General features: G+C 40.3%; 1 protein-coding gene across 1 annotated transcript in view; it reads left to right on the plus strand.

Moving 5' to 3' along the window:
* Window positions 1–26,125, plus strand: part of snrka (SNF related kinase a) — a 62,415-nt gene extending 36,290 nt beyond the window's left edge. Inside the window, 6 exon segments of the mRNA XM_073487602.1 lie at window positions 12,123–12,335; window positions 13,518–13,652; window positions 19,479–19,680; window positions 19,896–20,005; window positions 20,563–21,124; window positions 21,126–26,125. Of these exon segments, the coding sequence (XP_073343703.1) occupies window positions 12,123–12,335; window positions 13,518–13,652; window positions 19,479–19,680; window positions 19,896–20,005; window positions 20,563–21,124; window positions 21,126–21,740 (1,837 nt within the window). The 3' untranslated portion in view covers window positions 21,741–26,125.
* The last annotated feature ends 438 nt before the right edge of the window (window positions 26,126–26,563 follow it).

Raw genomic sequence — 26,563 nt, forward strand, 5'->3', positions numbered from 1 at the left:
TATCACGTTTTCTTCCTCTGTCCGTGTCTGAACTATTGTCAACATACTCTGTAAGTGTTTTGGAGAACAGCCAGACGCGTTAAGCAGACACGGCCTGTAGTGTGTAGCTGGGGGCTTTGACCTGTTACCATACTGCAGTTACAGTAGCTTGCAGCAGAGGCCTGATCACTGCATGGGTAGGCCACTTTTTTCAATGGGTGCCATAGTAACACCTGTGCTGCAAAACATGTTTCATATAGTATAAGATATCTTACAGCGCAATCGATCAACAGTTATTTCGTGTTTCAGATCTACAAGTAATATCTCATATTAGTAATCAGTCTAACTACAGTACGGACAGTAACAATACGGTATGTCCAACAACATCTGAACAGCTTTTGTATGCCTCATCTATACTGTGGTCAAGCTGTCAAGCCACAACAGGAACAAAAATGTTGTGTGAGAACTGCCTCGTGGCTAAACAATTAGTGAAAAAACATTCCCATTGAGGTGGCATTATTACATCTTTCATGACAGAAAATGTTATAATGTGTGTCCTCAACAAAGGGTCTGCGACCCCTAGGAGTCCTCAGAATTACTGAAGGGAAGTGGCCAAGTCCTTGTTTGATTATTTTGAAAGTTTTACATTTTTCAAAAATGAAATGTCTGAAAATACACATTAACATGAATCCAACATATTATTACTATCATTATCATAAAAACATTTAATTTAACAACATTGATGATAGTCTACCCATGATTCCTCGCACAATCATGTGAACAAGCTAACCTTACCTTATACTAAATCACTGTGCAGCACCTATCCGTAACGGTTTTCTTGTCAGACATATTTGGCAGTTATCTATATTATTATCCCAAGTGTACAGACATTCTTGTCATCCACAATGAATGGTTTTCGAACAAGAGACTTTGACAAAGCTTCCACCTCAGAAATGATAGGAGAAATTGCAGAGGGTGAGGCTTGTGTGCCTAACATTAATCATGTTACAATTGCTGCTGACTTGTTTAAACATGGCACTATAGGCCACCCTTCACGTCATGTAGGCCCAGTTTAATATGCAACAGATTTTTATGCCATATATGCAGTAGGAGATCTCTTCTCCATCTCTCTATCAGCCAAGGGAATCCTTGAAGACCCCTGTGTTATAAAACAAATAACCATCCTGGAAAAAATATAATTTGTCTCCCCAGTATATCACTGTAAACACAACTAGCAGTGTTGGCAAGAGCAATGTAGTGTTCCTTGCCGGGCAGGATGATGGAGTCTTCGCTAGCAGAGTTACAGCATTACTTTTGGTGTCCAACTAAGGAATTCATGTAGTTGAGCCCTATAAAGTTAATATTAGATTTTCACCCCAGCAGGTTTGAATTTTCAAATGAGTTAAAAAGACTGTCTAATCACACCTCATATGTACTTTACGCCGCACTTTGCAAATGTACAAATTATTGTTTGCGTGTGTGACACCTCCGCTGCTACAACTCCATTCTATGGGAAACACTGACAGGTTTAAATAAATGTGGGTTGTAATATGATATGATGTATTGAATGGAATATATTTTATCATACGGTGTCATATACAAATAAGAAATTGCATTAATAAATCCAATATAAAATATACATAATAAAAGTAATGCCTTAATGTAATAACCAATGTATCATCAATATGTGACTGTGCTAAAAACTGCAGTACAAGAAAATACTTTATCAGCTATAGCTTAACCCCTTCCCTCAGTTATTATTAGAAGTCACTGGAACACAGCAGGAGCCACACTGATTTATTCCAGGCCCTGCAGACCAATTTGCTCCCGTAGCTGGCAGTGACTCAAACCCTGCCAGCAGTTTGAGCAGCCCAGCTGCAGAGCTGTACAGTCCAACAGCACACGCCAACACATGTTCCACTTTCAAAGTAAGTCAGGCAGTTAGGCAAATAAAGTAGCAGTTGCTGTGTGTGTTTGAAAGTCACACTCTTAATTTTATACTAATTAATTCTTTCAAGATACACTGGGGTAATCTTGAAGCAGTATAAACTGACAATTTTCCAAATAAGTGTGGCCATGTTTAATTAAGGAAATAATCATGATGCAGTTTTGTTTTGTTTTTTTTTGTTTTTTTTTATTTTAAGCCTGACCCAATCTGTTGTCCTCACAGATTTTCATCAGCTTAATGAGAGACAAGGCCCTTTTGTATCCACTGTTAACCTTATTGTCTTAATTTTTCTTGAGTATCACAGCATTTAATATCTGGCTTTGACAACACCCCTCACTTCAAAGACCTATTGCAGAATTGATTGTCCGCATCCTGTATTAGACATCCTGTAGTGGATCAGATCAGACAAACTGTCAGAGGTGAAAACTAAAACTTTTCCGAAATAAGAATTGAATTGAATTGATGGAATGGGTAATGAGGTTTTTCATGGGCAAGAGCAATGGCATCAGAGCCACTGTGCTCAACATGTTGTGAACACCAATTCTTTATTTCCACTGTCACTGCTGAGTATTTGTAGACACAGGAAATCAACGCTTCTCTCCTCTGAGTTGAAGGAGAGATCTAACTAGATTGGAGGGCTAAGCTGAAGCAGCTGTGAGCAATCTGATGGGCTCTGACTTCAGAGCAGATGAGCTATCTGTTGCATGCTAAGTCTCATGCTTATATTTTAACCATGTCACTAACTGGTAAATTATCCACCCTTATCACAATTTTGGGTTCCCAGCAGCCTATGCTGATACTGCAGTGTTTCATCTTAGCACAGTATAGGATTTGTGCTGTTTCACTGTTGTCTTAACTTTCTCAATTAGAGAAACAGTTTATCTAGACTTAGGCCATAATCTATCAACCATTCCAAGAAGATACTAGTGGATGTGGTCATAAATGACAAAGGTGGTGGGATTAGAAAAATACTTGAAACTTCTTTATTTAAGCTGAGGTTGAAGTGTCTTGGCTGAATGTGCAATGTACCTCAAGTCACTTGGAAAGACCCAAGGAAAAAGAATTGGCCAGGCCACAAATTTCAGTAGCAGGAAAACACTGATGTCAATGCATCGTAACAATAGCATTACACCGAGTAGAGAGGATTTGGGCTTGTTGAGGCAACCATGGCAATCCCTCTTTAGGATATTGTCGTTACTATATTCAGGAAATTTCTTGCAGATAGAACTGCAAGGCTTACCATGAAACTGAGTTATAGTTTACTTATAGTTTGACGTTATGTTGTCATAATCAAATATCATTGCTATCAGAGGCTCAATTATTAGTCGCACATGCTGGTGTGCTATTTTACATTTTTTTATTGCGATATGATGGAGTTCTTTTGATTAAAGGTGCACTGTGAAGTTTGGAAAAAAGAAAATTAAGATGAATTTACAATATAGCATGACCAGCACTGGATTTTTGAGGGTAAGTAAACTATATTTGAGAGTTTACATTTGCAAATTATAGGTAGGCAATGTTTTTCTTTTTGAGCTATTGTGGTATACACTGGCTGTCTTATTCTGTCATCCTTATTATTTTTTATCACATGGTATGAACTTTCTTTTTAACCATGCAATTTTTGGGGGATATTTTTAGTTAGTTAAGTTGAGTTCCGTGTTGATGTGCACCAACATATCTCAGATACATTCATTGTGCAAAAGCTTTTAACTAATCCATGAACAGATTTTGGCCAATTGTGCATCACATAATGAACAACATGGCTGATGAACCAATGACTCCCCATTTCAAGCCAGGATAAATCTGAAGAATAGTAAAATACAAATGCATACCATTGGAAGTGTAGGTACTTTATTTACTGTGGTTTAACGTGAAAGGGTAGAAAAAGTTAGTGTATATGTGTTGACCACTGCTGGTCAGAATGGAAATTCCAGTAAGAAACGTACCTTTTTATGTAGAGTGCCAGCAACAAGTGAAAAGTAATTACGTTGTTGAAATGCTAATATCATGTTTAATCAAAAGAAGCTGTAATGTAAACTCTGTGGACACTGGTGGAACACAAATTGTTTCTGAAACACCTGCTCTCAGTGTGAGCTGTTGCTTATTGGGAGGGCAGAGCTTGTCAGCTGCCTTATGTTTCGGAGGAAGGTAGACAGACACAGACAGAGATATTGTGTGTATCTCATAGAGGAACACAAGGAGCAAGATTTGTTTTGGAGAGTGTTAAGAGTGCAGGCAGATACTATGAATTTAGGCTTAGAAAATGAAAGAAGAAACCCTAAATGAAAATTATGCAGAAGTTGAACAAGTTTAAAACTGTCATGGTTTTCTGTTGCCCTTTTTCTCTTTTCTCAGTCTGATCATTACTTACTGGTGACGACAGGGAACCAGGACATCCAAAGAGCTGATGCAGTATTGGAAACATATTTCTTTGACACAAGGACTAGACTATATACGTAATATATCATATGCCTGCTAAGTTACGGACATGTGGAGCATCTCCTGCTAGCTGTTTAGCCCAAGAAGGTATACACAAAGCTAGCCGGCTAGCTGAACTGAGGAAGCTAAGCTTAGAAAACACAAATAACAATGGCATAATGAAAGAAATACACTAACCGAAATGCAAATAGAAACACTGCTGCCACCAATGTCATGTGTCTTGGGTTCGCCAAACTGGGCAGTTTTAATAAGAGAGTCATAGAATACAATGCCAACTACCGTATAAATTGACACACTGGTGCGGCTTTACACCGGAGCTGCTTGGTTCAGTATGAACAAACAAATGCAGAGAAATGGCGAGCCTTTGCTGTGCTGATAAGGCAGAGTCTCTGTGTGAAAAGGACTACTGTGTGTCCAGATCTTTCCTACTTTCTAAGCTCTGGTCCCTGTTGACTCACCAAAATGCATTTACACACTTCAGTTAATTAATTATATTCACCAGCTTGCTTTTGCAATACCACACGTCCTACTTCGGAGCTTTGTCTTTGTCATCCTTGATTTAATTTCTAGCAATTAGACTAAAAAATAAATGTTTGTTTTAAACCAGACCACCCGCCACCACTCCCTGCCATGGCCACCATCAGCCCCATAAAAAAGTGTTGAAACAGACAAATGTATTGTCTTTGTCACAGAAATACGTGTTGACAGTCATTGTGAGGACCATTTCTGAGCTAATCACAACCCAACAGAACACTGTGTTCCTTTGTTTACATACACACAAAGAAACACTCAACCCTCTCCTCTCTGTTGAGAGATGCGTCATAACTGGCATTTAGCCAGTTCAAAGCCTGTTGATTTCCATTGTTTGAATCTGGGGGAGCATAGAAAATATTAGGGGTGGGAATTTCGAGGCACCTCACAATTCGATACGATTACGATTCAGAGGGTGTGATGCGAGGATAAAACGATTATCGATGCATCTTTTTTTTTCTATTTCTTTTTTCCTCACTGTGTGACTACTTGGTACTTTCAAAGCAAAGTATCTGTAATGATCCATACTGAATTTACTTCCAATATCTTTTATTAATAAAACAATGGAAGAAATGTGGCAAGTCAGCTGGAAGGTTACATTTGTCAGCAACTGTCCCAGCTTTGCAAAGAACCAACAGGAAAAGAAAAGTGTGCCTGTACAGCAGTGGCCAAAAGTTTTGAGAATGACACAAATATAAATTTTCACAAAGTCTGCTGCCTCAGTTTTTATGATGGCAATTTGCATATGCTCCAGAATGTTATGAAGAGTGATGAGATGAATTGCAATTAATTGAAAACATGAAAATGAACTTAATCCCAAAAAAAACATTTCCACTGAATTTCAGCCCTGCCACAAAAGGACCAGCTGACATTATGTCAGTGATTCTCTCGTTAACACAGGTGAGAGTGTTGACGAGGACAAGGCTGGAGATCACTCTGTCATGCTGATTGCGTTAGAATAACAGACTGGAAGCTTTAAAAGGAGGGTGGTACTTGAAATCATTGTTCTTCCTCTGTTAACCATGGTTAACCAAATCAACCATTTATCGGATCATCAAGAACTTCAAGGAGAAAGGTTCAATTGTTGTGAAGAAGGCTTCAGGGTGCTCAAGAAAGTCCAGCAAGCGCCAGGACCGTCTACTAAAGTTGATTCAGCTGCGGGATTGGGGCACCACCAGTGCGGCTGTAGCTCAGTGGGTAGAGCAGGTGACCAGCAACCAGAAGGTCGCTGGTTCGAACCCAGCTCCCCTGGGCAGAACTGAGCCACATGCCGAAGTATCCTTGAGCAAGATACTGAACCCCGAAATTGCTCCTGACGCGCAGTTGGCACCTTGTGTGGCAGCCTCTGCCATCAGAAAGAGCTGGCGACTCGTCCAGTATACCCTGGCCTCCGCCCATATGAAAACCGCAACCCCCTGAAAGGGATAAAACGGTAACATCCCCGCGACGCTCCTGAAAGGGGGGGATAAAACGGTAACATCCCTGCGACCCTCACAGATAAAGCGGTCAAGAAAATGAGAGATGAGATGAGACAGTGCAGAGCTTGCTCAGGAATGGCAGCAGGCAGGTGTGAGTGCATCTGCACGCACAGTGAGGCGAAGACTTTTGGAGGTGTCAAGAAGGGCAGCAAAGAAGTCACTTCTCTCCAGGAAAAACATCGGGGACAGACTGATATTCTGCAAAAGGTACAGGGATTGGACTGCTGAGGACCGGGGTAAGGTCATTTTCTCTGATGAATCCCCTTTCCGATTGTTTGGGGCATCTGGAAAATTGATTGATTATGCAGGAATGTGCTGCCATCAGTCAGGATGTGGGCCAGAAGTTGATTGACAGCATGCCAGGGGGAATTGCAGAGGTCTTGAAAAAGAAGGGTCAACACTGCAAATATTGACTCTTTGCATAAACTTAATGTAATTGTCAATAAAAGCCGTTGACACTTGTGGAATGCTTGTAATTATACTTAAGTGTACCATAGTAACATCTGACAAAAAGATCTAAAAACACTGAAGCAGCAAAGTTGAAAACCAATACTCATTCTCAAAACTTTTGGCCACCGCTGTAGCAGCATACATATAGTAAATTAATAAAGCCTCAGCATATAAATAATAGAGTCCAAGACATCTCACTATAAACAAAATCCTGAGCATACAATCCCTCAGACCAAAAAACAAACAAAACATTTTGCTGTATTCCACAATCAAAAACTGCTTTCATACAAAAAAGGTCTTAGGCACTTAAACATCTGCAGAATGTTGCGTCACTTTTTCTCAATTGCTGCATTGATACACTCTGTGGAGGGCAGTACAGTAAACCTACTTAAGACACGGGGTTTACCTGCAGATCTGTTTACAGCATATTGATGTCACAGCTAAACAATACAGAAAGCAGCTCTCATACAAAAACTATGAAATAGGCCACAATGAAATCATACCAATGCCTGGCAGTGCAAATGTGCTTAGCTAGGTAGTGCTAATGTGTAAGTTCTTGTGTAAGAACAGGAGCTGGTCTACATGTTCAGATGCAAGTGTGATCCGCTGTGCAGTTACTACAGTGGTGCTTGAATGTTTGTGAACCCTTGAGAATTTTGTATATTTCTGCATAAATATGACCTAAAACAACATCAGATTTTCACACAAGTCCTAAAAGTGGATAAAGAGAACCCAATTAAACAAATGATACAAAAATATTATACTTGGCCATTTATGTATTGAGTAAAATGATCCAATATTACATATCTGGGAGTGGCAAAAGTATGTGAACCTCTAGGATTGGCAGTTAATTTGAAGGTGAAATTAGAGTCGGGTGTTTTCAATCAATGGGATGACAATCAGTGGGCGCCCTATTCTATTTAAAGAACAGGGATCTATCAAAGTCTGATCTTCACAACACATTATTGTGAAAGTGTATCATGGCATGAACAAAGAAGATTTCTGAGGACCTCAGAAAAAGAGTTGTTGATGCTCATCAGGCTGGAAAAGGTTACAAAACCATCTCTAAAGAATGTGGACTCCACCAATCCACAGTCAGACAGATTGTGTACAAATGGAGGAAATTCAAGACCATTGTCACCCTCCCCAGGAGTGGTCGACCAACAAAGATCACTCGAAGAACAAGACGTATAATCGTCAGCGAGGTCACAAAGGACCCCAGGGTAACTTCTAAGCAACTAAAGGTCTCTCTCAGATTTTGCTCCGTCGTCCTCGGGCAACCCCCACCAGCTGCGTTTTGAGTCCGCCAAACAGCTGGAGTTAGGAAACCGAGGAATTCCCTCGATAATTACATAATCACGCACGACCGCAGTTATATGTATGTGTTATAAACACAACAACACGAAGTGTTCCCGACTGAAGGATTAGAAGAAGAGCGCGTATTTGTCTCTTATTTGAGTTTTTTTTGCTTGTATCAACACGGAGTGTTTTATTTTGAAAATTAACCGGATGTCATGTTGTTGTTTTGTGTCTGACTTCCTGTCTACTCTGTGCTGAATTTGGCTGAATTGCTGCGTTAAATAGAAGTCTTGCCTATCTGCTCTGCTTCTTCGCCGCTCTTAAAACAGTTGCACTGAGCTGCCATCGGCAGCTGCTGTTTTAGAGGTGTGAAGAAGAATTGATCACCTGACACCTGTAGACAAGGAGCTAATTGTGGCTGCACTTTAATTTTTTTAAAAATAATTATTCCTAGATTTATTTAGTTAAGTTGCACTACTATTTTATACTGTTCTATTTAAAAATAAATTTAAAAATAAATGGCTTTCATTTGCTGTATTCAGTCATGTTTTACAAAGGGTTTAACCTGAGCCAGGCCTTACCACAATGATAATCATATCACAGTCATGCAGGCGTAGTATGATATATATATATTTTTAATAACATACTGGTATCGGTACTCGGTATCGGCCGATACCCGCAGCATAAGTATCGGAATCGGTATCGGGAGGGAAAAAATAGTATCGGAACATCTCTAGTTAATGGTGGCCGAAATACAGCTTTATGCACATCAGCAAGCCTCTGGAGGAGGTCATCGAGAGGTTCTTGGGACTCCAGAGGCACCAGCAGCTTCAAATACCTGTTTGCTACTCATCAGTGGCTTTTTCACAACTGCTCTCTTAATAGGATGAACTTGCCTTACAGAAACTTTCCTTAATACGCCTTTATCTGAACGAACCCATCTGCGCTTTGAATCACAGACAAATCTTTTCACAGTACGATGATCTCTCTTAATTTTTCGTGAAATATCCAATGTTTTCATACCTTTTGCAAGATACTGCACTATTGCATGCTTTTCATCTGCAGAAAGATCCTTTTTTTCCCCATATTGCATGAAACCTGTGGTTTGCTTAAAAGTGTGGAACAACCTCCTTAAGTAGTTTCCCTTTAATTAGGCTCACCTGTCAAACTAATTACCAAACGTGTCTGAGATTGATGTCAGTGATCTAAACAGACAGGAGAAGCAGCACAATTGAAAACTTTAATTGAAAAACTAAAAATCAAATGTTTGTTTAATTGAAATCCTATTTGCATAATAATTTGGAACACAGTGTATAAATGTTGTGAAACACTGTCTACAACACATTCTTAACTATTTGGGCCTACTTGTTCATTTGGCAAACGGTATCCATTTGTGCTAATGATGTCGGTGTGGCCCTATATTTTCATATAGAGCCGGGCGCAATGCGTTTAATGTCAGCCATTGTATGCGCTATTATCTTATTTATGTATATCCATCCAAACGCTGGTTAGGGTTACTTAATCATATACCCCTTTTCCACTGGTCAAAAATCCCACTGAAACCCGCTAAGATCAGGCTTTTGTGTGCAGTGGGAATGTGTACACTCGGCATTTACACCTGGGTCAACTGACTCTGCAGTAGACAGGTTTTTATCACCTCACCTCAGCTTTGATCTAAATGTAAGACCCGGGTGAACCATTGACCTACTACTACTGGACACAGCCCTCAAGGCAGAGCCCCATTCATTCCTGCGAATGCTGCTCAGCGGTGCATCAAGCCAAAAGCGCTCAACTTAAGGCCGGGGCTCTTCCACATAGCTTCCGCATTGTGCAGCCCATAGAGCGTGCGCACTAGAGATTTCTGCCGACCGAGCTGGCTAACTTCTGGTTTATTGCCCGGCTAACTTGGTCTTGGTCTTAATCTGGTGGTGGCGCGTAAATGAGGAAGGAATTCGATGTGCAAGGTAGCGCTTCAGATAAAGATCACAGAAGGGCTGCCTTGCCTGCGGGAAGTGGGAATGGGGTCAATGCACTATTCAAGCGTGTGTACCCGCATTTAAAAAACCCAAACACACTGCTAATTTTGGTGGAAAAACGGTTAGAGACCCCCAAAACGCTCATTACATGTATGACTCGAACCCTGGTTCGAATGATGTTTCCACCATGTCAGACAGAATTCATGACCGCATAGTTAAACATTCAGCTGACTAATGGTTACGAACGGCTATCAACCCATGTTTGTATAATTTAATTAACTCTGTGTGGGGCTCCTAATTGCACTGTGTTAATACTGTACAGTAATTTTTTTTGCTCCTACAGAGGGCAACTATTCACTAAAACCAATGTAAAATGCAAAACACATCCACCCTTGTAATTAGCATATGAATGACAAGCCAAAAACCTAAGCTTGTTTACATTTAAATGTAACAGACAGCCCTCTGGTATTAGAGCACAACAATAAAGGAGGCCCTTTTGAACTCTCACTATACAACCCACTGTATTGTGTGTCCTGTAGTTCAGTTGAGACAGCATCTACTTTGTAAGTCTCTCATGAAGATCTTTTTCATTTAATGCATGTCTTTGTCAGTCTGTGTCATCTGCATTGTGTACCTGAGATTAATGCCTATTTTTCTGCCTTATTATGCAGATGACAAAGATGGCTTACTTCTGGGTGCATGATGCTTTTTCTGTTTTTTTCACTAGATTCCATATTCCACCTAATCCGATTAAATTGCAATCTCAGCTTTCAACAGTGTAATTTGTGTGGAATTTAAGCTGCCATTTGACCAGATGTAGTTTCACATCCTCAGCTCTGTCGGTGCCAATGTCTGGCACAGTCTGCCACTGTACATAATACACCATACATTCAATCCTCCATCTGCTCTTCCTCGATGTACCAAAAAACAGGTTGGATTGTACTTGGAAAAACAAGTCCTGGTTTAGAGAACAGCTGAAATGTTGGCTACATCACAAAAAGACTGTGTTGTCCCAGAGAGAGTGGTGGCAGATTACTGAGCCTCTTACAAAAGACTGTCAGGGTTGTAATCATGTGTCACTTCATCATGTCAATTCAAGTTCAATCAATTCAATCGAGGCTATTTAGGACTGAGGATGTCCTAAAGTTCTCAGATCAGGCTCGGGACATCTTTACTGTTTACAAAGACAGATGATGTAAATGTGCACAACTAGAGACAAGTATATTGAAATGCACTGTCACCAAGTGAATTATCTATGTCTGGTATATAGGGTAAATCGAAGTCTAGGGGCCTGTGTCCACTAGGGGTGTAAATCTTTGGCAATCTCACGATTTGATTCAATTTAGGTTCTCTGGTGCCCGGTCAAATTCAGAATCGATTTTCGATTCCAAACAATTCTCGAATCAAAATTGATTATTGATTGAAAGTGAAAAGGAAACATTATTTTCAGTCTTTTGCTTCAGTTAATTGTGTGCTAAACCATTAATTGGTGTCCTTAAAATGCTGCAATACAATATGAGACACAACTGGAAATCAGGATAAACAATCTGCAGCCTTTTCATTTTAAAAAGTTAACAGCAATAAGTAATGAATTACATGATTTGAAAGCATGCATGGGTGTATGTGGATAACAAAACAGAGCTTGTTAAATGTGTTGAATGCCAATGTGTGTGTTTGTTAGCTTGTTAGCGGTTGCCAGCTGGTTTTGTTACTGTTGACGGCTGCTCTGCTCAGTTAACGTTACATTGCAACGTCTCATGATGGCATAAAAAGTGTTCACAAACATGTGGCCTGCATAATGTTCATCTTGTCAAGGTTATTATCCAGTCATTAAATAAAATAATCGCTTACAACCATTGCCTTATTCAAAGGTGAACTTCAAGATGACGCATGTGCATGCTGTCAATTTTAATAAAACTGATAATGTGTAATCATTTTAAAGGGTTTCTGTGTCCTTTAGATTCAGATGAATTTTAATTTTGCTCTTCCTATTCCTCCTCCTTCTTCTCATCCTGCCTTCAGTCTGATAGACCGTATGCTTCAGAGGGATCCCAAGCGACGGGCTTCCCTGGAGGAGATTGAGAGCCATGCCTGGCTGCAGGGGGTCGACCCGTCCCCAGCCACCAAGTATAGCACTCCCCTGGTTTCTCACAAGAACCTGTCAGAGGAGGAACACAACAGCATCATCCAGCGCATGGTGCTCGGAGACATCGCAGACCGAGAGGCCATAGTCGAGTAAGTTGTGCTCTGTTTGTCTTTCTGTCTGGTCTACAAACTTGTGGATAGAGCTCAAAGACACGCTTTAATTGTTGTGCACAAGAATGCCATGTTTGGTTTGTTATGCTCTGTAACATTACTTGCATTTAGGCTGAAAATGCATGGTCTAGTAAAATGTAAAATACCCAAAACAGAGCTGAAAATGGTTAAATAGTAAAACTAGGGCCTGACCACTATATCGGTTGGCAAATGTTATAAGCTGATATTAGCTAATCACAGATATATCGATAATTGGTGTATATGTTGTCCGATATGCACCAATATGACACTGGAACGACACTTTCTAATATCGGTATCGCCATCAGCCTCAAAAATCAAGTATCGGCTGGGGGGCGTCTAAAACTAGTGTCATCTTGCATCACAACCTGTGTGTGGTGTGTGTGCTGTGGTGTGGTATTTTCTTTGCTTTGGTGGAACCTCAACAACAACACGCCTCCAACACTTGTCTACTTTGTGTTTGCCACAGCTGTTGCTGGAATATGTCCCTCTCTGTTGTGTCTTCATATCTGATTCTGATCAGTTACAAGTTGAGACTTGTAATGATTATATAAATTATTAAATTTCACCCCAGGATAAATCCATCTCAACTCTGTGCATCAGTGCAATGCGGTCTGCCGTCGTGTGTTGATAGCAATTCATTTCCTTTTGTTTTTTCACATTTGTTTTGACCTAGACGAAAGTACAGCTGCAACAGTTAATTAATCAATTAGCTGATTAACAGAAAACCACTCTGCAACTATTTTGATAATCATCATCATTTGTCAGTTCCAGCGTCTCAGTTGTGAAGATTTGCTGCTTTTCCTTGCAATATCTGAGGATTTTGTACTGTTGGTTGGGATGTTGGAAATTATCAAAGCCATTTTTCAATCTAATCTTGAAAAAATTAATTGTGAAAGTAATCGACCAACCATTTATCTTGTGCCATGGTGTTGGAGATGTAAACTATTTTACAGTTGCTGGTAACTGGAGCTCTGGACACAGGATTTGGATCATCTTAAACGAAGACATTTAGCACTCTTTTGTTGCCATGGAGTTACCCCTGTTTGTAATTGTCTTTAACTCTGTTCATTTTTTCCCCTGTGTCTATGTACAATATGCTTTGTATTTGTACATGTCCCTAATCCGACTGTTTTGTTTCAGAGCCCTGGAGACCAACAAATACAACCACATTACAGCCACATACTACCTGCTAGCGGAGAGGATCCTGAGGGAGAAGCAGGAGAAGGACGTTCAGACCCGCTCGTCCAGCCCCAGCAACATCAAGGCACAGTTCAGGTAACGAACAGTACAACCTTACAAAACACTGTCAAAGCAATAACAAGATGCAGTGACACAGTAATCTTGAAAGTATCACTATTATAGCTGGACAGGGACGGACCTTTGCTGTGTTTTGGCCTGTGCAGAATATTTTTTTTATGATGACCAAGTGAAAAACGTGGGTAAGAAATATCATTGCTCATCATCATAATAACTATCTGAGTCATAGTATGAACTAAGAAGAGGGTAATTGACCTATCTCACTCCACCGCCTCACACAGCAGCCTGTCTGGCTCCACTGTGCTGAGCCCAGACACACTTACTTAAGACTGGGCTACATCTTCAAATTTTCGTTTTCATTTCAATTGTCAGTTTCATTTCCATTTCTGGGTTCAATGGGCCTCCACCTGCTGGGACGAGGGGAAATGGAGCAAAGGGAAATGTTTGAACTATTAGCCAATTTTTAACAGTCTTTTCAATCTGGGTCTTAGTCTCTTTAATTTTCTATCATTATTCTAAATCACTCTAGTGCTTTACATTCCTCCCACTTCCATGTGAGGTATGTGATAAAAGTTCCACTCCAGTCTGTCATCATCATAATAAAAACTACGAACATATCTCATAGTTTTTCCCTTAAGCTGTCTAAGTATTTCCTCTTTGCTTCCTTGCCAACATTGTTTCTCTTAAAAGGAAGAGGACAGCTGGATGATGCACAGTTATAAAAGGAAGAGTGACAGAGGAGAGGAACAAATAAGAAAAAGTGAGGACTGAGGAGGCTTCAGCAAGCACAGCTGGGGTTGTGAAAAATTGGCACAACTCCCTCCATATTCTAGCCCTGCTCTACAGAGGTTGATTGAAGACATCCTAAAATAAGCCAGTTTAAATTGCTATCAATTTCTATTCTTGAAATCATTCAGGAGTTTGAGGGATAAGTTGGGTTATAGAGATAGGAGTACTTAGTGATTGCAACCAGTGTTGGAAATTAAATTGTTCTTTTATTCAGTTCTAAATTCTACCAGCCACTCAATTTTTTTTACCAGCCAACCATTTTGCAATCATACTTTTGTGTGATATCTGTCTCATTAAAAAAAAAAAGAAGAAAAAAAAAGATCAACAATAAAACAATCACATGAAAAATGTTTTTTTTAAATTCTTATGATTATCAATTTTTTATTCTCTGTATGAAGAATTGCACAGTATAATGTCTCAGTATGTGCAGTATGTGCACAATTTATTTCTCTATAGAAGTATCTGCATTGCAGTATGCATGTTAATGTCAACTGTAAACAGTACTGAAGTAATTTTAAAGTGACAAGTTTACAATTTTAAACTTATGAAGTGCTTCCTTCTAAAACTGAATTAAATAATGGAAAATAGATTATGAAGATTGAAAGAAAATACAGTAAAATGTATGTCCTTAAAGAACTGCTAAACTGATGAAAATGATTTTGTCCATGTTTAGTAGCTTCATCAATTTTCATTGAAAACTTTGCTTTTTAAGCTTTTCAGATAAACGTTGTCTAAACTCTGGGGCAAGGCCATGTGTGTTTAAATATCTTGAATGCTTCTTGAAACAGACAGCTTTGTCCAGGCAGTTTTGTTTTTCATATTTTTACACAGATCGAAGTATTTTTTGGTTGCAAACACGGTCGGTCATTAAAGGTGCAGTGGCAGCTGTAGCCGTTGTTCCCGGTAATGTACTTGTATGACGGTGTGCAAGGTATGAAGCTTTGTGACTGGCACCTAATTCATGGTGAGCAAGCACTTTCCTCCTGCTGCTGCTGTACAGTAGCTTCTTCGAACACACGCTGCAAAAGCAAGCACCCATCTCCCTTAATTTGTGGCACCAAGTGCTGAATGGCTTCCCATCTCCACCATTTTCCTCTATCCATGCCCAGCGCCATCTGTTCTTAACTCCTCTCTAAAGTAAGGTTTAAACTATTGTTAAGTCACATAGCTATATACACCAATCAGCCACAACATTAAAACCACTGACAGGTGACGTGAATAACATTGATCATCTCATCACAATACGATGTTCTGCTGGGAAACCTTCGGTTTCTTCGCCAGGTTTAATAAACTTTGCTTCCAGTCGAGCCGAGTTGCAGGGCTACCACACTGCAATCATGTTTCTTGGCAAGACCGGTTCTACTCTGCCTCTGATTGGCTAGCACTCATTGGTTGGCCTCATACCATTGGTAGGTGGAACTAACCCTTTGCTGCGCTGAAGATGATTGGTTAAACCACGTCAAAAACAAATCCAAATCCATAGTGAACATACGGCGGAAATCCGGCCCCACGTCGGAGTACTCTAAGCCCTGGGCAGACTAGCTGCAGCACAGGTGTATTGCTGCCCCCGACAGGTCTGAATCTACTGTCCAAATTGCTAACCCGCCACTGTGGCTTGTGGGCTGATCAAATTCACCCGCCACGTCATAAATTTACCCGCATTTGGCCAGTGAGGGGTGCTAATTTCCCTCCCTGATGACAACACATCTGCTCCTCATCTAAAATACAAGACAAAACATAATAGAAAACATGAGTCATATTCCACACACCGTATGTACATGGCAACAGTGACCTGCACAAACCCTGTAATAGGCCTCTATGGTGAGTACCTACATCATCAACTATTGATTTTGGATTGGAAAATATTAAAATTTGTCATAATGCAGATGTTTTAAGTAAGTACAGTGTGTTTTATTAGGTTATAGTATCCTGTGTACACATATATATATATATATATATATATATATATATATATATATATATATATACATATATATACATATATATATATATACATATATATATATATATATATATATATTTACACTTGAAAAGCCCTAATCTTGTCCAAATACAAATACTTTTGTGTTTTTTACTTATTTCCAGATTTTTCTTAAAAATGTAAAGTAAGTATTCAAACGTTGTACATTTACCAAGACCAAGTACACTTATATGTGAAAACAATGCACTCATAAGTTATTCTTTGAATTAACTTAATTATATCATGGAAAGTATTTCCATGTGATTAGATGGCTTTCTTTCAGCATTAAGCAATTCTGTTGGGCCAACTTAATTTACTCGGGTTGGATCAACTTTATTTATTAGTGTAAATATACTAGTGTAATATAAGTTGGACCAACCCTATAAATTAAGTCGGACCCAACCCTAGTAAATGAATTGAATGAGCCCTTATAAATTAAGTTGACCCAACCCAAGTAAATTAAATTGGACCACCTCAATTGCTTAATGCTGAAGGAAAGTCATTTAATTACGTGAAAATACTTTCCATGATTTTATTGAGTTCAATCAAAGAGTTATTTCTTTGAGTGTAAGGTCAAAATGTCTTCTGATGTCTGAAGAAATTGAGGGCTATGATTATGGCCACCTCCTCTATGCTTATGCTTTACAAAGTGCTTCTTCAAACACCTCTGTGTTCCCTCAGTGCAGCCGTAGCCTGTTGCCTGGTGTTACTGAGCTCTGCTAAAATGAACGTTCAGCCTCCTGTGCTGTGATCCCTGTCCAAAAGGTAGTAACTAATGTGTTTAAGGGGGGGCCTCTGCTGATTGGCTCCGGCTAACCCACATACCAGGGCCTATTCCACTGCCAGGCCTTCTACTACACATTCCCAGGCACACACACACTTGCTTGTGCACTAACTTGCCCACATCCCCAAAACCGGATTTTGAGTCAGGTATTTAAATAATGCTAAAACAGAAGTTGTGTCTCTTACTGTGAGTAAGGCCCCTATCAGTTACATTTACATGCAACTGTGTGTGTATAGGCTTATATATATGTGTGTGGTTGTCAGGCCTTGTCCAAGATACGAAGGCTGGATTTAAACTAGTCTCTCTTTGCCTTCGGTCCACATTCCACACAAAGTTAGAATTTTAGACATTAGTAAATGGAACTTGAAAATGAGGTACTTCAGGGTGGATGTAGTCTGTCACTGTAGTGTGGATGGCTGCTGTTGATGCACAGCCAGTGTAGATGAGGTGTAAGACTTTTTGCTCTCATAATTTTGAATTTCAGTACAGCCAATTACACAGCGCAGGTGTAATCATTCATCTATATTTTTATGTTTAAGTGGTCAGATGACTTTGCAGCATAGAAGATGCAACAAAATGGATGTTTTCCTGATACAGCTTCTGTTTTCACTCCTAACTTAATTGCTGTAATGCATAACTTATTATTGTTATTTGAAGACTGAAAAATGATGAAGAATAGTTTGTCTTTTTCAGTTTTGTTTTATCATTTCTGTACATACTAGATATGTTGCAAACGACCAGAGAACCAGGTATAAATGCAACAGTTTATTCAGATTTGTCCATCTTAATGTGGATGTCTGTGTTTGTAAGATGTGCTTTCTATGCAAATATGAGCTTGAGTAAGTGAGAGGGCATTTGTTTGTGTTGAGCTGTTTGCTCATTAGCCATGCCTTTTGTATGATTCATTGTTTTCTGGCTGTTGTGCACTTTCAGTGGATCACTTGGTCTCACTGTTTGTTTGAGCTCTTTCCTCTCAACACAATTCCAGGAGTCTGCCAAGCTGTAGAATTGTTTGTTTTTGTCATATCGAGTACATTGGTTAATTAAATGTTGATATGGATCTCATCAGATGCTGTCATGATACATGCTCTTCAATACTGAGACCAAAATAACTTTTGTCAATATCTTACTGCACTGAAAATACAGAAGTTTTCTTTTTTGTTGCTTTCTGTATTTTTTATTTTTTTTTAAACAACAATGCCAAGCTAATGTATGCATCACATATCAGGAGGGCTAATGATTCCCAGCACTGAACTTGTTCTTTCCTCGTTAAAAAGAACAGAGCAAAACCAGCACTTAATCACTGTTAGTTGAAATCAGACAAATACACATTGTGATGTAGGTGTCAATATGACAAAAACCATGGTAACTGCACCACAACAAACATCCTGCCACCTGTGTGGAAGTGGTGAAAGTCACTTGTCTTCTGCTCAAGGCTTCAGCTCAAGCAGTACATAGAGACATTGTAAACAGTCACAGAGTGAAAAATACTGCATGTGTAGTTATGTAACTGTGATGATGATTCTCCTATAAACTCACACACTTTGTGAAATGTTGTTTAGCAGTTCTGCTTTTATCTATCTGTCAGTTGCTGGCTGTCAGTACACAGGATGACACTATTTTCTGCATTAACTCAGCTAAACTGATATTCAGCTTTTACAGATGCTGACCATCACAGGTCACTCTCCCCTCTGATTCCGACTGATTGGCTTTTTCAACCTCCGTTCCTTCTTTCTTCCATGGTCTAGGCAGACTGTGTTTAATTGGTGCATCATTCACAGTCAGTGAATGGAGTAGGTGCAGTTTAACTAACAATGAAAACAGTTACAGTGTGGTTAGAGTGTGGCACTCTTAGACAATGACAGATACTGAACAAAGCGCAGACATAAATGACCTGTAATCAGAATCACTTCTGTTGGACTGATTAGGTCAAGAGTCCTGATTTCCATTTAAGAAAATTGAGGGCAATGATGGTGTTGTATAACATTTGAATATTTGAGTGGAACAACGTATTCACCGCATCTTTGAAGTCGTGTGCAATCTCCCTCCACTATCTGCTCCCTTGCAAATTGTCTATATTTGTCTATATAATCTACCATAACTAACTGAGAGAAGGTCTTTACTTGCTGATAACTGCAAAAGTCACTTGAGGAGGGAAGAAATTGACAGTAAATCTTGTGTTCAAAGTCTCCCGCCAGAGCCGATAGAAGCCTTTTAATCACCAAAGACCTAAGAAAACTTAAAAATGCATGAAACTCCAAATTAAATCTCCTCTGTCTTATCTCTACAGGCAGTCATGGCCCACCAGAGTTGACATGCACCAGGACATAGAGGACAGCCTGGCAGCTTCCTCCATCTCCCATGCTGGAGGCCCTCAGTCCCCAGCCCGCAGCGCAGAGAACCTGCTCAACGGACATCGCTCCAAAGGCTTGATGGAGCTGGGCCGACGAGAGGAAACAACAGTGACTGACTCTCCAGGACCACCAACACAGGTACACTCATTATCATCACCCTTTTCAATTTCCACTGGGAAAAAATCTTAAAGGAGGCTGTGTTTGGGTGAGTTTGTTTCAAGGACGGCTGAAGTCTATTCATGCATGATTTTGAGTTCTGCTTCTAAATGAACACACTGGGTACTAATCATTATTTTTTAATTTATTCTGATGCATGTGGCTGGTCTCATTTTTTTATTTCCATCCCATTCCAGGGAGCCTGTGCTGCCGCCTCGGGCCTCGCTCCTGGGTCTGCTTCTGGAACCATCAGGGCACAGACTCCTTCCACCTCAGCAGCAGCCAAGCAGCGAACCTGCCTGTTCAGGTCTGACAAATACGTATTCAGTCTTTGGAATTGGAATTTTGTTGTTTTGTGTTGTTTTAAAAAAAAAAAAAAAATTCATTATAACTGAACGAAAAAGAAGTAAATGACACAACGCGTGGAACCAGAATAGGCATCAAATGTTAAGTCTGTTTTTTATAATAATTAGTACATTTTTAAGGAAACGACGTCAGAGCTTCTCAAATGTAAAGATTTGCCACATTTCTCTGTTTTATATCATGTGATCTGAATATGTTTGGGGTTTTGAACTTTGATTTAGTCAAAACAAAGTTTTCACCTGGGTCCTTAGAAACTATGATTTACTTTTCACACCGTTTTCTGTTATTTTAAAGCCCAAGCAATCCAATGATTAATCAGGCGAAGAAGTGGAAGACAATGGAGATAACTGTTAGTTGCAGCCCCGCTTGTCCAAATAGTCTACCATGGTTTTAAGGGCTGCAATTAATTGTCAGAAAATGGTGAAAAATGTTTGATTGATCGATTGATCACTGCAGCTCCTGCCTATCTGGTACATAGTCAAATCAATCATGTTTTTTCAGGGTGGAGGAGGACGAGGAGGAGGAAGAAGAGCAGGACCCGTCTCCCTTACCAACCCAGGTGATCCTGCGCCGTAAGCCCCCCTCTATCACCAATCGCCTCACCTCCAGGAAGAGTGCCCCGGTGCTCAACCAGATCTTTGAAGAGGAGGGCGAGTCAGACGACGACTTTGACATGGACGAGGGCCTGCCGCCCAAACTCAGCCGTCTCAAGATGAACATGGCTGGAAATGCTGGCAACCTGAGCTCTGGGGCTGGCTCCTCCTCGTCCCCGGGCTCCACGCAGAAGCGCTACCATCGGCGCAAGAGCCAGGGGAGAGGGTCGTCATGTTCCAGCTCTGAGACGAGTGATGATGACTCAGAGAGCCACCGAAGACGTCTGGATAAAGACTCTGGCTTTGGTTACGGCTGGAACAGAAGGGACAGCAGCGAGGGGCCACCTGGAAGCTCTGGGGGCAATGGGGGAGGCAGCAGCTCAGGACAGAGTAAACCTCCAGGAGAGGGAGGGGGAACCTCTGGGCCAGACAGGGGGAGTCCTCCTGGAGGGGGTGAGAATGGAGATGGAGGGGGTGGAGGAGATGGAGGGGGGGGGTGGGGGTGGAGGAGGGGGGAACAAAGGACAAGACAGCCCCTCCAGTTGTTGCAACAACAGTAGCACTACTAGCCCCTCCCTCAGCTCCTTGCCCCGCTCCTCCCGTACGGCCAGCCGCTCCACCGAGCTGGTAGAGAGCCTAAAGCTAATGAGTCTGTGCCTCAGCTCCCAGCTGCAGCACCACCGCAGCGGGCGGGGGAGTAGAGGTGGCGGAGGAGGAGGAGGGGGGAAGTTCATCATAGACCCTCGCAGCCTCTCAGGAGGGAGTGTGAAAATCCAGGAGAAATCAACCTGGAGGATGTGCATTGGCTCCACCGGGAGCCTGGACACCATCACTCTCCCCACCACGGCTACCACCCTGCCTCGCACCCACGCCGTGCAGCACCACCACCGTAAAACAACGGCGCACAGCCCCCCGGGCCTTCCGGGCAGCAGGGACACTCACAGCAACCTGAGCGCGTTGAAAAACGGCATGCTTCAACTACCTCTGTGTGAGAAGACCATCTCTGTCAACATCCAGCGGGGCAGAGGCTCCAGGGATGGCCTGCTCTGTACCTCAGCTCCAGCCAGCTGCTGCCAGGTCATCTGAAGCCCCCTGACCCTCTATGGACCATAGACCACCCACCACAACCCACCCACCACAACCAGCTGAAAACCAAGCTTCTCCCTCCATGTTCACCTCTCCACCTTTTCTCTGTCCCTCTGCACACTCCCGCTCCTTTTAACTTCGTCTTGTGTTTCACTGTAGCAGATAGCTGATCTCATATCAGCTCACCACCAACACACCTGCCTTCTGCTGCTTTGGTCTCAGCTCTGAGTGCTTTGTGGCTCCACTGGATCTCACTGTCACTTTGTTTAATGTGTTCTGTGCTCTGCTCACTGTTCATATGTCTGAGGTATCTGTCATTTTTTACATTTATTATTGTGTTTAGTAAGTTTTTCATTTAGTTTTTCATGTCATCCTTATTTTATGTCCCCCTTACTGCCCTTCAGGTTAGTTTCACTAATGCCCTTCAGATTTCAGTTTCTGAAGGGCAACTTAACTTTTATGATCTAAATAAAAACACAGTGGTAGAAGTTTTTGAAAGAATAGAGAACTGTGTAGAAAAAAACAACCAAAAATCAAAATATTTTGAGAAAATGTTTTAATGTTTTGAGCATCAAGTCAAAATTATCCAAAAAGAAGTACAAAATAGTAGTAATTTAATCAGACAAAGTCTAAACAATGTAAGAATGAGTAATTAAAATAGTAAGTAAGTAATAATAATAATAATAATGATAATAAAGTTTTAACATTTTAAAGTTGTAATTTTCCCCCAAAAAACCTTTATTGGTTTAAATTGAAGTAAGTTCTTAATAACAGGTTACAGGTGAGAAATACACATTTTTTCCCTTCTAAAATTACAAACTCATCTCTTAGCGTCTGACTTTAATCCCCTAATATGACAATTTTCTTATAAAACTATAACTTTAATGTTAAAATATGTCATGTATGACATATGTATGTATGTATGTATGCCTTTTTAGATAAATTATAACTTAACTTTTGAAATTTGACTTTTTAAAGTTTATTCTTGTGATATTATATGTTATTTTTTGTACAACTTTATTCTCAGAACACCATGCTTTTTCTCAAAACATTTTGATTCTTGAAATGTCTGATTTTTTTAGCCATTATACTGTGGTCGTGGGTGATCACAGTGCAGATTACTTCAAAAATGGAGCACTTGAAATCAAATTATCAGGATAGTTGCAGTGTTGCACTATAGCAGGCAGCTGACATGAGGAGGGCACAGTAGCTCTCAATATTATTGCAGACAACAGAAACTTTCCTGCCAACAACATCCTTCCCTCCTTCACCTCTAACCTCTGCTACCCTCTGAGTGTTAGGTAGTAGTGGTGGATTACTTATACAGTGGCTTTAGAAAGTGTTCAGACCTTTTTACTTTTGCACACTTTGTTTTGTAGATTTAATTTAAATTGATCAAATTACCATTTTATCCATCAGTCTACATTCAGTATCCCATAATGAAGTGAAAACATGTTTTTGGGAATGTTGAAACATTTCTTGAAAATCATTTTACATAAGCATTCAGACCCTGAATTCAGCATTTGTAGAAGCCAATTTGGCAGCAATTCCAACTTTGAGTCTTTTTGGGAAAGTATTTATAAGCTTCACACACCTTGATTTGGGATGTTTATCCCTTTCTTCCTGGCAGATCCTCTGAAGCTCTGTCAGTATGGATGGGAAACGTTCCGTGATCTCCACATATGTTCTGTGGGGTTTAAGTCTGGACCTTGGCTGTGACACTCAAGGACAGTGAGAAACTTGGTCCAAAGCCACTTGAGCATTGTCTTGGCTCTATGATTCATGTCATTGTTGTGCTGAGCAAGTTTTGTTGAAGGACCTCGGCCAGGGCAGTAGTCATAAGCCTGCATTCGCATATTTATGACCATACCATTATGTTGCCACCATTATGCTTCACTGTAGGGATGGTATTAGCCTTGTGATGAACATTGCCTGATGTTTGCCAGAATGCTTAGAGTTCTGACCAAAGAGTTCAAAGAGTCCTTTAAATGCCATTTGGTTAACTCCAAGGCTGTCATGCTTTTTACTCAACAGTGGCTTCTTTCAAGCCACTCTTGTATAACAGCCTGCTTGATGGAGTCTTGGCTGAGATGGTCATCCTTCTGGCAGGCTCTCCCATCTCTGCAGAAGACTTCCAAAGCTTTCAAAGCTCTCAGAGTGACTTTTGGGTTCTTGGTCACCTGCCTGACCAAGGATCTTTTTGCCTGGTTTTACAGTTTGGCTGGACAGCGAACTCTGTGAGGAGTCCCGGTGGTCCCAAACTTTTTCAGTTTCACAATTATTCACTGTGCTCGTGGGAACACTCAAAGCATTAAATATGTTTTAAGTGTTTATAAAGATGTGACCAGTCCAATGCAATATCAGCCTCAGAGGGGCTCCACTGGAGCTGGTTGGGGTTTAGGGTCTTGCTCAAGGGCACTTTCCCCACTCAGATTCAACCTGCCAGTCAAGGGGATTTAACTGGAGCCCACAAGCTCGCTTCTCTAACCTTTAGGTCACCACTTGGTTTTTGTGCTGACATGCAGTGTGTGACTTGTGGGACCTTGCATATTTAGGTGTGTGCCTTTCTAAACTGTGTCCAAGTCGATTCAATTTGCCACAGGTGGACTACACTCAAGTTCTAGACACTTCTCAAGGATAATTAAAGCAAACAGGATGCACCTGACCAACTTAGTTTCAAGTCCCACCACAAAGGGTAAGAGTACTTGAGAGATTGAGAGATTTCAGTATTTCATTTTTTATGAGTTTGCAAAAAAATCCAACTTGTTTTCACTTTGCCGTTATGGGTTATTGAGGGCAAATTTTTTGACAAAAATGCAATTTTATCCATTTAAAAATAAACCTACAACAAAATAAATTGTGCAACAGGTGAACAGGTCCAAATACTTTGTGAAGCCACTATATGTGAATCCATGCAGGTATCTTTGACCACTTCTGTCATTGTTTTTATTTTGACTCCAGTCTGGACTCCATATTCCAGTCAGACAATCGTTTTATGTTGTTTTGTTTAAAAACAAAAAAAATGATATTCACTAGAATCCTTTAAGCTCCATACATTCACAACTGCAACATATTATCTGTCAGAACCCCTTTAAATTTGGACGAGTGTCTCTTCCTTGAGGCAGCATGTTTTAGCTGAATAAATGGGACCTGGAGAAAAAACTGGTTTGTTAAAGCGTGTGCACTCCACTGTGGCAGCAAACAGGTATTATATTGATTCTGTAGCAAGACAATGCTAATCACCAACAAGTTTGAAATGTTACTGCTGACCATATATATATTTCAAATAAGATATTCTTATTTACTGTATTTTTTTTCAATGTGTTGCTGATAGAGAACATTACAGTAGTTGTGTGTGGCTCTGTGTGGAAAAACACTACCAATACCCAAGTAGTCTGATCTGTTTTGACCTCTGCTGGTTTCTTGAAGTCCCATCTGCACCCACATGTCACCCAAAGTGCACTGTACATGTGGGTGCAGCATGTTGAGTCATGTATTGAGTATGTATATACATTATGATGAAAAGTAAAGTTTATTTTTAAAACTTGTACATTTATTTTGAGCAATCTGCTGTTTGAAAATGTCGACAGGGGCCTGTGTGAAGTCTCACTGGTTGAAAGGAAGTGTGTGTGTGCACCAGGTAAATCAGTGTGACCTCACCTGTGCAGGAGAAAACGTTTGTGACTTGTGACAGCCCTAACGGAGCTGGCCAAGAGATGAACAAATGAAAGAAAGGAAAGGGTAAATGGGGAAATTCTTTAAGGGCATTGGCAATAAGCTATACTGTGTGTTGCAGCTATCTGTACAGAAACATTTTCATTAGTTACATTTTTTAAATTCCAGACATGTGCAGCCTTATAACGGCCACATTGGACTGAAAAGAAAAAAGGAAAGCTATGATTTAAATATTTTTTCCTCTCTTTGGTTGTTGTCTGAGTTTTCTTTTAAAAAACCAAATGTGCATAGAGTTGTAAATATGGTGCTCTTTACCTAGAACAGCGGAGTGAACTTTTTGGTGCATAGCTGTACAGTAATCTAGCCTTATGATAATAGTAATACTGTATGGGTGTCTCAGCTAAAAATAAAAGCCGTGTGAGAAAAACAACACAATTCTATTCATACTGTCAGGTCTCTTTGACTGTTGTCTTACTCAGCTGTATCCAGGTGAATGACGTGCATGTGTTTCAATGTTTGACATTCAATGACACAGAGCGGCCACAGAAATGTTACTGGACCAAAACATAACAGAGGAAGAAAAAGGAAAAAAAAGATGAGCTGGAACTGACAGAAATATTCAGTGTATTATTCTGTAGTTGATACCTGTTGTCAGAATTTATATATAGCTATGGTAATATCCAAAATAAAATGTGGAATACTGTCTCATACCTGTGGTCTATGGGGTCTTTCTTTCAAAATGGGTGAGATGAATGAGCCACTAGCGCTAAACTTAGTTTCTATGACTGAAGTTTAAGTTAGATCTTAATCCTACATTAACTGATTTTTAGGCAGGTTAGCAGTGTGGCTCGATGGATAGCAATTTATCAGACCAGCACTTTGTTGACTGTATATGTTGAAGGCTTGACCATACTTCTATTTTGCATTTGTTTCAAATGTAATACTATTTTTTTTTATTATTACAAATGATAATATCATCTTAACAATTTGAGTGAAAAGTTGAATCTTTGTCCATGGATTTCAAAAAAGCATACACTCGAGCTAGCATGGAAGAAAGTCAGGACTCCTTTGTCTTCTTTGGCCTTGAAATAGTTCTTACAAACCTTTAGGTCATTTCCAGTCATTATCCTGCTGCAGAATGAATCCTT

This window comes from Pagrus major, chromosome 18 (assembly GCF_040436345.1).
Source record: "Pagrus major chromosome 18, Pma_NU_1.0".
In the NCBI taxonomy this organism is placed as follows: Eukaryota; Metazoa; Chordata; class Actinopteri; order Spariformes; family Sparidae; genus Pagrus; species Pagrus major.